The 13,973-nt window shown below is 56.4% G+C and overlaps 1 protein-coding gene across 1 annotated transcript; it reads left to right on the forward strand.

Annotated features, from left to right (window-relative positions):
* The first annotated feature begins 1,426 nt into the window (after positions 1-1,426).
* Positions 1,427-9,719, forward strand: C1QTNF6 (C1q and TNF related 6). Its single transcript, XM_044228079.1, has 3 exons — positions 1,427-1,607; positions 4,351-4,606; positions 7,548-9,719. Exons 2-3 carry the CDS (start codon positions 4,357-4,359, stop codon positions 8,093-8,095), a joined length of 798 nt encoding a protein of 265 aa, XP_044084014.1. The 5' UTR covers positions 1,427-1,607; positions 4,351-4,356; the 3' UTR covers positions 8,096-9,719.
* The last annotated feature ends 4,254 nt before the right edge of the window (positions 9,720-13,973 follow it).

Here is a 13,973-nt window from a genome sequence, read left to right on the forward strand (position 1 = left end):
CAAAGCTGAAAGCTGGGAGAGTCAGACTTTCATTCCAGCTTCGGCTTCAGTCAGCTGTGACCTTGAGCCAAAGACTGGGGTCTATCCTGGGTCACGGAGTCTCTGCTGGTCACATTAAGTAATTGGGTCAGGCCATCTCTCAGGGTCTTTCCAGGCCTGAAGTTCTGCTGTCTGATTATCCCCAAAACTGCTAGAAAAACTGAAGGCCGGACATGAGACGTGGTTAAAGATACACAGGCCACGGGCCGTTCTATCCTCCACACTTGGCCCGTTGAGTGGGGGCTAGGCTTTCATGCCCTAAGCCCCAGATTGAATTCCATCCCCCTCAGATCTCTACATTTCTGTACTGAGGGCAGTAATGTCACCGCCTTCCTCTTCCCACGGGACAGACCAGGAACTAGAGCCTTTGTCCCCCCCAACCCTACCCATTCCCCCTGCCCAGGCATGTTCCTAGGACTCCAGTGGGCTGGGGACCCCTTCCTTTCTTTGGGGTTGTGGCTCCTCTTCACTCCTCCCAGCCATGGGACCCTGGGAAAGCACAAGGCTGGGGTCAGCTGAGTTGAAATAATGGATGGGAAACACTCTTCAGGTTCCAAAAACCCCTGCAAAGATGAGGCCCAGCTCAGGCAGTAAGCACTCAACCAGTGCGGAATGAGAAGGGGCTGGAGTGGGAGGGACACTGGAGACCATCTGGGCACCCAGAATCCCAGGGATGCATGAACAACCTTGGCAGCTCAACTGGAAGGAAACTGGGCAGGACCCCGCCCAGGCCCAGGGGCATACTACATAGGCTGCCCCTTTTGCCAACAGGACCCTTCTGGGGGGTCATTTCCACAGAGGGGTTGGCTCCATAAGACGCGAGGGATGGACCGTTCAGGGGAGATTTCCAGGCTGAGGCGGGGGACTTCCATGTCCATCGGAGAGGGGGGTGTTGACCTGGCTGTTGCCCTTACCTAGTACCTGAGGGGGTCATACCTGCTCATTGACTTGGACATGAGCTGAGCCTCCCCTGTGCCTGGCACAAGGAGACTGGGGACTGGAGCTCTGCAGATGCCTAGGGACGGAGAGGTCAATGGATTGGCCCAAGTCCTGAGCTAGTGGGTGCCTGCGCCCTCTCCCCTCAGCACCCTGCCCCTGTGACCCAGAGCAAATAGGCCAAGCCCACCTCTCAGCCCGGATTCCAGTGCTGCCTCCTCATTCTTGAGCAATCTGGGGGGCTCCTGCCCCTTCCTTTCCCTCTATTTTCCAGCCTGCACTGCAAGGGGCTTCAGACCCCTTCCCTCTCTGACTCTCTTGGGCTTCTGAATCAAACCAGACCCCAATGGACAACCAAAGAGTTAAACAAAGGAAAACCCCAGCTCCCTAGGCTCCTTTTATCTCTCACAGATCCCAGAGGCTGGAGAGGAGGGAGCAGAGAGGAGGGGAAGTGGGAAGCCAGCTCAGCCCGCTCCCTCCGCCTTCCCTCCGCCTCTCTCCCTCCTTCTCTCCCTCCCTCTTCGGCTCAGCCTGGGGGTCTGGGCCAGCAATAAGCAGACATGGGCCAAGGAGCCAGAGACTGCCCAGAGGCCGGGGGTCTGTGAGCTGCCGTGGAGGCCACTGGACACGGGGTGAGTGATGAATGTTCCTGTAACTTCTTCCAGCAGGGCCCCGGGGGCTGGGGTCAGAGCCCGGAATTCCCTTCCTCCCTCCTCTCTTCCTAGATAGTCCTGGGTTCTGCTCTCTCCCTCTGATCCTCTCAGCCCCTCTAGCCCGTGGTGAAGGGCTGTCCTGCTCCTCCAGCGGGATCCTGTCCCTGCCAGGACACTCACCAGCTCAGCTCAGCAGGCCCAGCTCCCTCCCATCCGAGAGAGCTCCCAGCTCCTAAGTAAAGGCAGCAGGAAGACCCCCCATCCCAAATCACCCCAGATGGCACAGTCCCCCACTCTGGATCCCTGCGTGGCCCCCCTTCCCCCAGGGCCAGTCCCTGATCATGGCTGTGGTTATTATTACTCTTGTTCAAAGACTGCTTTGCTTCCTGCTTCCTGCTCTCCCCAGGGCACAGTTCTGTGTCTCAGAGCTTTTGACTCCAATCTGGCCTCCGCCAACAGAAACATCCCCAACCATGCCAGTTCTCCGGGCGAAATTCTGCTCTTCCCATCCCATGTGGGCACTGGGTAGAGGCCTTGTCTGTCACAGGAAGGAACATGTTTCAAATCTTACTTGTTTATTACTGAAGTATAATTGACATTATCTTGCTTCAGGCTTGCAACATTGTCATTCAGCAATCCTGTGCATTACTCAGCTCTCACCACTGATGAGGGTCCTCACTATACAATGTTATTGACTATTCCCTCTGCAGTCCTTTGTATTAAGAGTCTTACAAGTCAGGCATTTACCCTGCATTTGGATCCTCCTGAACAACCTGGGAGGTAGGCAATGGTTTCAACTCCTTGTAAGTGTCAAGGAGCAGCATGGAAGACTAGAGAGGTTAAGCTACTAGCCTGAGGTCACACAGCTTGTAAGCTATCATGGGATCTTAGGTCCAACCCTAAGGCCTCACCCTTTCCCATAAAGTCACATCTATGGCCAGGAAAAAGGGGATTTTTGTTCTTCTCAAAAATCACCGAGATGTGGCATGTACAAACACAGGGTGGGGGTTATAATCTTGAACAGAGAGGATGTTGATCTCTGAGAAGTTTATCTGCCTTATTGAGCAGAACCAGGAAAACAGACCAGGGTAGAGCTGGGGAATGGTCACTTCTAAGAGAGGGTGTTATCTCTGGGGACGACCTGCCTGCCACCGCCCTTCTAGCTACTACTCAGCCCCCAGCATCGTGGAGCGTGTGTGTGTGTGTGTGTGTGTGTGTGTGTGTGTGTGTGTGTGTATAGAGGGGGGACTCCTGCCCTTTAAAACCCATCCCTTACCTCAGTACTCAGTGAAGATAGAATAGCATTTTAAAAAAAAATAATAATTTTAACTTCTCTATATGTATTAACCGCAGAAAAAATATTTTTGAATTGTACCAAATGTTAAAGGAACAAAAAGGAAATAAACAAAGAAACGCCAGAAGTGTAAAAACCAGTCTGGTTTCAAGAGCCGAGTTTCTGATCCTGCGATAATATGCCAGCCCCCAAACACTGCTACCACCTCAAAGGCTCTTTGCCGGGTTTCCTGCCCACCCAGCCCCAACCTGTCCCCAGTGTCTGCTGTCCTGGCCACTTCCTGGCCCCCTCCTGGAACTCTGGAACCTCCCTTGGCCAGGGCCATAGACATCTTCATAAACCCCTGGACTTCTCCCATCCTTTTTGAATTTTCCAGACCTTCTGGTCCTGCTCCTTAATTCCAATTTACCCCCTTGGCAGTGGATTGGTAGGTCTATGATGACTGACACAACTCCCTTCCAATGAATTAACTCTAGAGTCTTAAGGGCTTCTGTGTAAGGCTGAGCTGTGTGGGTTGTTGACTGCACAAAGGTGCTGAGGGGGAGGTGGGTTGACAACAGCCCTTGACAACCTACAAACCCTCAGTGTTGCATTTTTCCAAAAATGACTTCTATTTTTGTTTCTAATTTGTCGGCGCAGAGAGGTACCTGCTTCTGCCTTGTGCACAGGCCCCTCTAGGCAGGCCAGCACTTGCCTACAGTCTGAAATTCTGCATACCTATTCCTGAATTCTTAAAGATGCCGTGACAGCATCTCTGGGCACAACACTGTGCATTTTCTCTGGATGTTGCTTCCTGACTGCTATAATAAATGAACTTTCCTAGATCTTGGTCAGAACCATGGTGCTCAGGTGCCAGATCTGTACCTCGTCCCCTCTCCTGAAGAGCGAGCCTGCAGAATCATTTGCGTTGGTCGCAGGGGCGCACTAACATCCTTCATGCTGGGCTGGTAGCCTGTGCTTGCTGGAGAAGGCTGGGTCGGGTGCAAGAAAACAAGCCAAAGGGAGGTGGGCAGGGCGGGCTGGAGTGGGGAGCATTTCACGGTCTTACTGGGTAGGACATGTGGGTGGCTGGAGCACCTTCCTCGCCCACCCCAGCAAAGGCGTCCCAGGACTTCGTCTGTTTCCCCGGCTGTGGCTGTCTTTAGACGGGGCTCCTTCCCAGGCCCATGTGTGCCAGAAATCCCCATCGAATAGGTTCCAGGGGACCCGGACTGCAGGCCCTGCAGGGCCACAGGTCTCTTCATGACCTGGGAGAAATTGCTTCTCTGTGTCAGTCTCTTTCTTCTCATCTGTTAAATGGGGACACTAACCCTCTGCCCTCGAGTTACATCAGGTGTGCTGGTAATATGGGGGAAGCATCCGTGCTGCGCAGTGCGCAGTGTGGACGGTCCCTTAAATAGAATCTCTGCCCCTTCTTACTTGCTGCAGGTCACCATGGGGATAGCTGCCCTGGACCTCCTCTGTGCAGGGCTCCTGCTCCCTCTCTTGGTGTTTGCGGTCCCCACCGAGGAGCCCTCCTCTGGGGATGCGGTGGCCTCGGGTGCCCCTGGGTACTGTCAACGGTGCTGTGACTCTGAGGACCCCCTGACCCCTGCCGATGAAGCAGTGTCATCCGCCTCTCCATCTGCCCTCCCATACCTGCTGCCTGAGGTCAGGCCCTACATTAACATCACCATCCTGAAGGGTGAGTAGCCCCCTCCCTCCCAGTGGCTCAGGCTAGACTGGCCTGGCTGGGGATGGGGAGGGCGAGGAGCCCTCTCCTTGGGCTGGGGTTGGTGAGGGGGAGGGAACAGGAAAAACCCGGATAGAAAATTGTCCCAGACCCTTTCTGTCATTCATATATTTATTGAGCAGCTACTAGGTGCCAGGACTGTTCTGAGTTCTGAGGATGGAGCATGAGCAAACCAGACAGAAGTGCCAACTGACGTTCCCATGGGAGAGGCAAAAAGTGAGCAAAAAATATTTTGCCGAAGTTAATGAGACAGAGTGTTTGATGGTGATAAAGGGGATGGCGGTACCAAGGTTGAGGAGGGTAAGGGGCATCAGGAGTGTAGGTGCAGGGAATAGGTTGCAAATTAAATGGGGTGTCGGTTCATTGAGAAGTGAGGGAGAAGCCATGTGGCTGTCTGAGGAAGAGCAGTCCAAGGAACATGAACAGCAGGTGCAAAGGTCCTGTGGTAGGAGTGGGCCTGGTGTGTCTAAGGAGCAGAGAGCAAGAGGAGGAGCTGAAGTTAGAGATGAAATAGGGGCAGGGTCAGACGTGGGTTTCCTTGAGTGGGAATGGGGAGCAGGGGAGGGTTCGAGCAGAGAGACCTGGCCCCACTGGGGCTACAAATGGATCTCTCTAATATTTCGTGGAGAATGGCCGGCAGGGGACAAGGGTGGAAGCAGGGAGATCTATGGGCAGCCACTAGGGCTATCCAGGTGAGAGTGGGCTCCCTGTCCTCGAAAATCAGGAAGAGGCTTCTGCTGTGGGGGACTGTGAACAGCTGGGCCTGGGGCCAGGCCCTGGACACCCTTCACCTGGGGTTGTGTGGCCAACCACCCCAAGACATCAGTCCTTGGTCATGGCTCCCATTTTGCAGAGGGGGACACGGAGCCTCCAAGCAGGGAGGAGCTTTCCCAGGAGCACGCAGCTATAAGGGGCAAAGCCGAGATCTGTCCCTGAGGACTTGGGCCACTCCACCCTCCAGCCAGGGATCGGCTAGCTTCTGAGAACTCCGGGCCTCGGGTTTTATGGGGGAGGATACCTCGCTTCCTCCAGCACCCCATCTTCCCCAAGGCCCATAGAGCCTCTGCCTGAGGCTGAAGAGCTGTCTGGGCACTGGAGGTACTTCCTCCACACGGTCTTCCTAAAAACCCAGGATTAGGAGGACACCCTTGAGCCAGCCTTCACTGTCTGCCGGCGCGGGTGGACACTCGGCCGTGGCAGGAGGCCCCTGGCTGGCGTCAGGAGTCCTGGGTCCCCATCCCAGCTGCTTGCTCCCTCACTGTGCGGGTCAGGCTGGTCTCTCTGTCCCTGGCTTGCCGCCTCCTTTGTAAAAAGGTAAAGGTAACCCCTTCCGAGGACCAGCGTTCACCCCCCTCCCTCGGGTCTGGGGCAGGGAGGTGCAAACCATAAAGTGTGGTGCATGCAAGGAGGTCTTTCTCCATTGAGGCTGTGGGGCCAAACCGCTGCAGAGCCGGGGACCCCCTTCTCCCCGCTTCTTTCCAGGCTTTCCCCCGCCCCCCAGAGGGTCTATGCCTTCCGTTTTGCTCTTTTCATCGACACTGCCAAGGTCACAGGAGACCTTGGGAAGACATAGGGCTGTGCTAGTCTCTCAAACGGGAGTGGCTGATGGTAGGAGTGGCTGATGGTAGGAGTTCTGGCGTGTGACAGGCGGCAGGGAAATGCTTGGGATCAGGTACCTCAAGACACAGGGGGTCCCCTGCTCCTTCTGTGCTTAAGGTCAGCCTGGAACCGAGGCTGGGCAGAGGGGTGTGTGCCTAAGGATAAGTCTGGATGTTGCCAGAGCCCCGGGTAGTCAGGGACAGGCCGAGCGTTGCTGGGTGGACCCTCCTGCCTCATATTGGAAGTCTATAGGGCGCTCCCCCATAGGACATTTTGTCAAGGGCCCAACATCAGCCCTGTGAGGTGGACAGACTCCTCTTCAAGACAGAGACAAAATAACCGAGACCGTGACTGTGAAATGCCCCAGTGGGACATAACACCAAGGGCTGCCTGGTTCCGAACCAGGGCCTTTCCCTTCATGTAGGCGGAGGCTATTTTCTTGGCTCCTTCTCTGGGTCAGAAACGCAAAGTGCGACTCAGCTGCCCAAGAGAACGAGCTCTTGCCATTTGCAACAGCATGGATGGAACAGAGGATATGCAGCTGCGCGAAATAAGTCAGTCGGAGCAAGACGAAGGCCGTACGCTTTCCCTCATATGCAGAATTTAAGGAACAAAACAGATGAACATAGGGGAAGGGAAGGAAAAAAATAAAAAAAGAGAAAAACAGAGAGGGAGACACAACATAAGAGACTCTTCGCTCTAGGGAACAAACTAAGGGTGGCTGGAGGGGAGGGGGAGGGGAACGGAGCCATTGGGGGATGGGCATCAGGAGGGCACGGGATGTCATGAGCCCTGGGTGTTCTGTGTAACAGACAAATCACTAAATTCTACCCCTGAAATGCATAATACACTGTCTTTTACTTAAATTCAATTTAAATTAAAAAAAAAAAAAGAAAGAAAAAGAAATGCCAAGTGGGGTCCCGCAGCCGCTTCCTCTCCGCTGGAGTCAGGCTGGGAGTAGTGACTCTTGGGGTTTGGGCCTGGCTTCCCAGGGATCACACCTTCACTGGGTGGGGAGGGGAACGGGTGGTGGAAGACAGAGAGCGTCTTGGGGCTTGCCCCTCCTGCTTCCCCTGAACTGTATGACCCTGGGTGAGTCAATGAACCTCGCTGTGAGTAGAGATGGTCACGGTGTCTTCTTTAGAAGGGCGTTCAGCAGAGCGGTGCCCAGTATGCAGTAGGTGCTCAGTACATGCTGGCTATTCTCTGGCCTTCCTTCTCGAGGCAGGGGCGGAGCCTTCTGCAAGCAGAGACAAGGGTGCCGGCCCTGACTTTCCCCTTCTTGTCCCCACAGGTGACAAAGGGGACCGAGGCCTGCTGGGCACGCCCGGGAAGCTGGGCCGGGAGGGTCCCCGGGGGGAGCGTGGCCCGCAGGGCACCAAGGGCGCCAAGGGGCAGGCGGGCAGCCCCGGGGGCCCGTGCCAGACGCACTTCTCGGCCTTCTCGGTGGGCCGCAAGACGGCCCTGCACAGCAGCGAGGGCTTCCAGCCGCTGCTTTTTGACACCGTCTTCGTCAACCCCGACGGCCACTTCGACCTGGCTGCCGGTCACTTTGTCGCCCCGCTGCGTGGCCTCTACTTCTTCAGCCTCAATGTCCACAGCTGGAACTTCAAGGAGACGTACGTGCATGTGGTGCACAACGAGGAGGCGGCCGTCATCCTGTACGCGCAGCCCAGTGACCGCAGCATCATGCAGAGCCAGAGCGTGATGCTGGCGCTGGCGCCCGGGGACCGCGTCTGGGTGCGTCTCTTCAAGCGCGAGCGGGAGAACGCCGTCTACAGCGACGACGTGGACACCTACATCACCTTCAGTGGCCACCTCATCAAGCCTGAGGATGATTAGTGGCCTCCGGTGGGGCAGCCCCGGCCCTGGGGTGGGGGGGAACTGTGGGCAAAGTTGTCCTCCATGAAGTGGGCCCCCCCCGACCAAGCGTTCTGGATGGGCTTCCTCTTCTTTCCTTCCCTCCATCATCTCGCTCTCTCTCTTCTCTTGGACATATTTTAAGAAGCACGCTAACCTGAATATTCTAGAACTTTCCCAGCCTGCGAACGCGGCAGATTCTGACTCTGGTTCTGAAGGGGGCGGTGTCCAGGGTTCTGCACGTCTGAGAAGTTCCTGGATGTAGTTGGTGCTATTGGTCCAGGGACCCGCCTTGAGTCCCCAGATTCTAGACCTTTCCCAACATTCTGGAATCCTCCAGACATTCTAGACTCTTGCCAAATCTTTCACTTCTCTCATCTTTCCAGGACCCCCACCCCTATCCTCTTGCTCCTTCCACCTTCTCTGTCTCTCTCTTGTGCACCCCACTTGTGCAGCCGCCGTTCCCTTATTCATTCATCAAACGCTCTCTGAGCACTCACTCTGTGTCAGGCTCTGGGGAAGCTGAGGTGAGACACAGGCCCTGCCCTTGGTGAGTGCCCAGCCCCGCCAGGGTGGGGAGACACAGGCTCAGGAAACCAGACCCAGAAAAATAGCAGGGCTCTCATCATAGAAGTCTGTGTCTGGGTGTTCAGCCACCAGGGACCGTCCTTGTCTGCAGGTCCCCAAGGTGGATAGAGTCCCCAAGGTAGGGGGGATCCTTATCCTTGTCCATTTCTTTCCTTCCTGCCCACTGCCCTTCATTAAAGCAAACCCCAGAAGGGCCTTGGTCAGGGCAAGGGTGCTATGAGGGGAGGGTCCAGGGGCCTGCGGCATTTGGGGGTGAAGAGGGCCCTTGGGAAAGGAAGCCCAGACCCACATCTCCACATGTCAGGTACGGCAGCCTGCGAGGACTCCTCTCCTCCTCACACATCCCCTTCCCCATCCCCAACGCGCCTGGGCCTCGGTTCTCCCAGGCTCCCAGCCACCGCCAGACACTGATGTCGTCCCCAGGTGCTCTCTGACCCTCCTTGGCCCTCCTTGGCGGCCCAATGTCCCTGGCTTTCCAGACCTTGTTAAAGTGCTAAGGCCCCGGTGGGCAGCTCGTGCCCGGCACGGAGCCTCCTGTGGCCAGATGCCACCTTGACATGTGCCACTGGGCCATGGGCCAGGCTTTGGAGCCCTCAGCAGGTCTAGGGAACTGAAGCGGGCAACATCCCAGGTCAGTCGAGGGGAATCTCCTCTGAGCCATGAGGCCAAGATAGGCACTGGGAGTGACCAAGGCCAAGGAAGGGACATCAGGCCTGTCCTTTCTCCCTCTCCCGGGGTGGGGCAGTCTGGCCGTCTCCGGCCTTCTTGTCTCCTATCCCAGGTAGCCTGAAACTCTCTCCAGAGCGAAATGGCTGCTTCCCGTTGGTGCTGATGCTGACCGCGAGCAGTGGTCTCTGGTGCTCACTTGTAGCCGACGGATTCATGGCTCAGTGACAGGGGGCTGGCAGCAGGACCTGACCCCGTGCCGTGAACGCTGGTGCTATACCCTCACTCCTCACCTGACTTCGCCCCTGTCCTGCTTGTCTGGAGTGATTAAAGTGTGTCTGTCTTTTTGGCAGTTTGGGCTGGTTCTTTCTGCTCTGCTCCCTGTGCCCCTCCTCAGGAAGGTGGCCAGTCCTGGTTCTGCTGGGGGCCCGACCGCAGGGCTCCCCTCCATGGGCTCCCCATCCCACGCGGCCCCCTCAGTCACTCATCAGCTGGTAGGCCTTGGAGTGAGTGGAGCCAGGCTCAGAGCCGGCTGGGCCGTGCCTTGTCTGTGGCCTCAGGCCAGGCTCCACATACCTGAGCCTCCATTTCCTTGTCTGTAAAATGGGGACGCAGAGAATCTACCCCAGGGGGTGGCCATGAGGATGAGAAGAGCGATGTTTGAGCCACACTCACTGAGTGCCTGCTGTGTGCTGGGTACCCCGCTAGGCGTGGAGGTGCAGGGCGAGCCCAAGCCGTCCTCTTGCCTTCAAGAACGCTGTGGAGCCTACATTCCAGTGAATCACTTGTAAGTGCCGAGCCCCGCAGGCCCTACTTGGGGACTCTGTCTCATGGTTTATGTTTAATATTTATGAGAGAACTGTTGGCTTTTCTCTGGAGGAAAACACAGCTTCATCAGACAGAGGACTGGGTTCTGACTTTCCAAGCTAGCGCGGTGACTGCTCATGTCAATCAATCTATGTTTGCAGTGACCCCTGTGGGCTTGCCTGACACACTCAAGGCACCTGTGCGTGTCCCTATGGCTGTGCTTGGTGGCGTTCTGGGCACCATGTGCAAGATGCAGCTATAAGGAATGAAGCTTCTAGAACTGCCCTGGTACTCGGCCCAGTCCAGGCAAGGGAGCCCTGAGTCTCTGTTTCTCTGAAACTTACACGGCCACGGCAAGAGGCTTCCCACTACACCTGAGTGCTCCCCATGGGTCAGAGGCTATGCAGGGGAGCGACCCCAAGGCATAGTTTTGGCTCAGACTCTGTTCACGCATCATCCCTCTGCCCCCAGCAGTAAAGGTAAGGGTTACCCCCAGCGCCAGAGCCTCTAATCATGGATGCTATGAGGACAAGCGGTTTTGCCAATCCGCTAAGGCAGCCAAGTTTTTTTGTTTTGTTTTGTTTTTCGGCAGCAAAGTTTTGGAAGCTTCTCACCAAGCCCCTGCAGGAGAATTCATTTGTCCTTTGCAAGCTGAGGCCAAAGGTCGCAGGCAATTCCAGGCCACATTAGCTCAGGGCTCTCAGAACCAACTCCTCCATGGTCTCAGCTGATCTGCAGCAGAAGCTTCCATCCTGGTTCCAAGCACCTTCTGACATCCGCCTGCGCTGGTTTTTCCCACAGGAGCCCGGTTTCCGGCTTGGTGGCAAATCTCCAAGGAGTGGCAGGAGCCTCTGGATCTTTGTGATGGGGACCCTTCCAGAAGTCCCTCCTCTCTTGCCCCGCTGAGGCCAGTGGGGGCTGGGCAAGGGCCCTGGAACTCTGGAGGCCCCCAAGCCTGTGGCCAGGTCTGTGGGGACCAGGTCCCCCAGGAGATCTATAATGCTTAGTCCTGGGGACCCAGGGAGCCCATACAGCTATCTTCTCCACCCCTGCCATCCCCTTCAGTTACATATTTTGAAAATAGTATGTCCCTCTGAAGTATTAAACAAGGAAGGGGAGAGAGAAGTGGGCCACGAAGAGACGCAGCCCACGAAATGGAAAACAGCCTAGGCTGGGAGTCACAGGACTTCAGCTCTGCTCCGCCATCGCTTGGTCGGGGGTGGGAGGGGGACAATGCAGGGAATATTAAGGGGGAAGTTCGATCAGGCAGAGCTGGTACAGGCAGCTGAACCGGGCTGTGTCCTTAGGGACTCAGTACCTGGATGGGTGGGCTGGATCCTTCTATGGGCTTGGTTTGGGTGTATCTGGGAGCCCTCGGCCTTCCTAGAAAAAGGATATACCCAGGAGGTCCTTCCTCTGTTGCACTGGAGCATGGGGAAGAGAGTAGAGAATTCTAGAGAGGATGATCTAGGAAAGTGTCGGAGTGGAGGGGACATTTGAGCAGGGTCTTGGAGGATGAATAGGAGTTTGAAAGACATATGATGTGGGGGAGAGAGACAGCAGCATGACGGGGTGGAGGTGGGACAGTGCGGCCTACGTTCTGGGCAACAGGAGAGGCCCATAAGTGATGTAAATGTTTGGAAAGGTGGTAGAGACAGACTAGGATGGGATCTGAGGATGGACAGGTAGGGAGGGGCCACGTCGAAAAGGTCCTCGAACATCTGGCTAAGTTGGGACTTGACCTTGTAGGTGATGGAGAGTTGCTGGAGGGTTCTGAGCAGCGTGGTCACTGGTTAGAGTTAAGTTAAGAGGCAGACTGCTGTGGGGGCCCCGTGGAGCATGGATTCTATGGAGTGGGACTGGAGGCAGCTGGTCCAGGAGAGGACACGGGGTGGACCGACGATGTCATCCTACAGGAGAGGGCCATATTCCCACTCGACTCCAAAGGAAGTAAGAGGTTTAATAGCAGAGGGACAAGAGGAGGGCACCCAGGTTGGGGTGAGGGGTCCACCTTGGGCAAAAGGCCTGCCAGTCTCCGCTGTTCCTATCAGACTTTTCTATGCCAACGAGAAGAGAGCAGGCCTAGGCATCAGGAGGCGGGCTCCTGGGCCGCTCTGCCCTGGGGAGTCCCCTGAGTGGCTGGGCAACTCATTTGGTTTCTTTGGACCCCTCACTATCCTTTTCTGTCCCATTGGATTCAAAGTCCCTCCTCTCTTGCCCCGCTGAGGCCTGGGGGGGGGGCGTCTCTGAGGCTTTATGGGGTGACAATTTTCAGAACCCCCGATCAGGACCCCTGGACTAACAATGGGGGAGACTGCGAAAACAGTGCTGATTGTCCCAGAAAATATTAAGTGCCAAGTGACAGGGGCCAGAGAAGTTTCAGAGAAGTGGTAAGTACTCAAATGTCAGAGAGTGTGGGCTCTGGAGCCTGGTGGGGCGAGGGTTCTGATTCCCGGGTCCGAATCTTCTTAGAAGAACTCTTGGCTCAGGGCAGGCCCAGTTATTTGTCCTCTATCCATGTGAGCCGGGCTTGTCTCCTCGTCCGTCCCTCCAGAGTCTCTGTTTTGTACATCAGCAGCGGCTGGCACAGAGAGGGCGCTCTGTAGCTCCCTCTGCAGCTTCCTCCTCCCCCAGCCAGCTCCACTGCCCTGCCCGGACCCAGGAGCCACATACTGCCACGTGTACCTCTGGAGGAGGGGAAAACAGGCAGAAACTCAACACAACCAGAAACAGATGTCAAGAACATTATGGGTGGGGCCCCCTGGGGGGAGAGCCAGGGCCAGCTGCAGCCAGCGGCTGCTGCAGGAGCCAGAGAGGAAGGAGGGATTTCCAGGACAGGAGTCAAGAGTGCACGGCTAAGCCCCAAGCCCCGTGCCTGGGAGCAGCTGGGCTGCAAACCAGGAGGGCAGGCGGAGGAGGGGGCATGGGCGGTGGGGGTGGGGGGAGCAGAGTGTGCAGAACAGGGTCAGGCTGGGGTGTGAAGTCTTGGTCTGAAGGTGGTAGTGTGGGCGGGAGGAAGTAGTAACTGAGGTCTGGGCACAGGGAGGAAGCAGGGGACCCCGTGCAGGACCGGAGCAGAGTGAGAGTGAGGGTGAGGGCCTAGGTGGCCGTCCTTGTCCTGCAGCTGGCTGACTGCTAGGCTGACTGCTGTGCACCATGGGGGACAGGCAGGGAGCGGAATGAATGGATGCCCCAAGCTCAGATGTGCAAAAACTGGAACTTGCTTTCTTCCCCACTAAACTTAATTTCTTTTCTTTTTTTTTTTAAGATTTTATTTACTCATTTGACACGGAGGGTGACAGAGAGGGATCACAGGTAGGCAGTGTGCAGGCAGAAGAGGGAGACGCAGGCTCCCTGCTGAGCCGAGAGCCTCACGCTGGGCTTGATCCTGGGGTCCCTGGCAGATGCTTAACCGACTGAACCTCCCAGGCGCCCCTGAACTTAATTTCTATGAGGCACTTCCATTCTGCTGAAGGCAAAGAAATGTGCTTTGGGCCAGCTGGAGCTCCTCTCTGGCCTCATGTCCAAGGGGAGCGGCTCCTAAGTGCCCCATCCTGTGGGCGGTGAGAGGTCAGCTGTCCCCACGCGTCCACATGACCCCTGCTTAGTCTGTCACCGTGCCATCTGCTCTGGGTTCTGCTCAGGTGTCCGCACACCTGCTGAATCACTCTTGCTCCCGCAGCGTCCTGGGTCCTCACCCCTCTCCGGAGGGCCAGGTCTGCTCCGCAGTGCTTACCTCACCAATTCTGTGTCCCTCAGAGCGCTGTCGGAGCCCGGACCCTTCTGCGCGAATACGCCA

Source organism: Neovison vison, chromosome 12 (assembly GCF_020171115.1).
Source record: "Neovison vison isolate M4711 chromosome 12, ASM_NN_V1, whole genome shotgun sequence".
Classification (NCBI taxonomy): Eukaryota; Metazoa; Chordata; class Mammalia; order Carnivora; family Mustelidae; genus Neogale; species Neogale vison.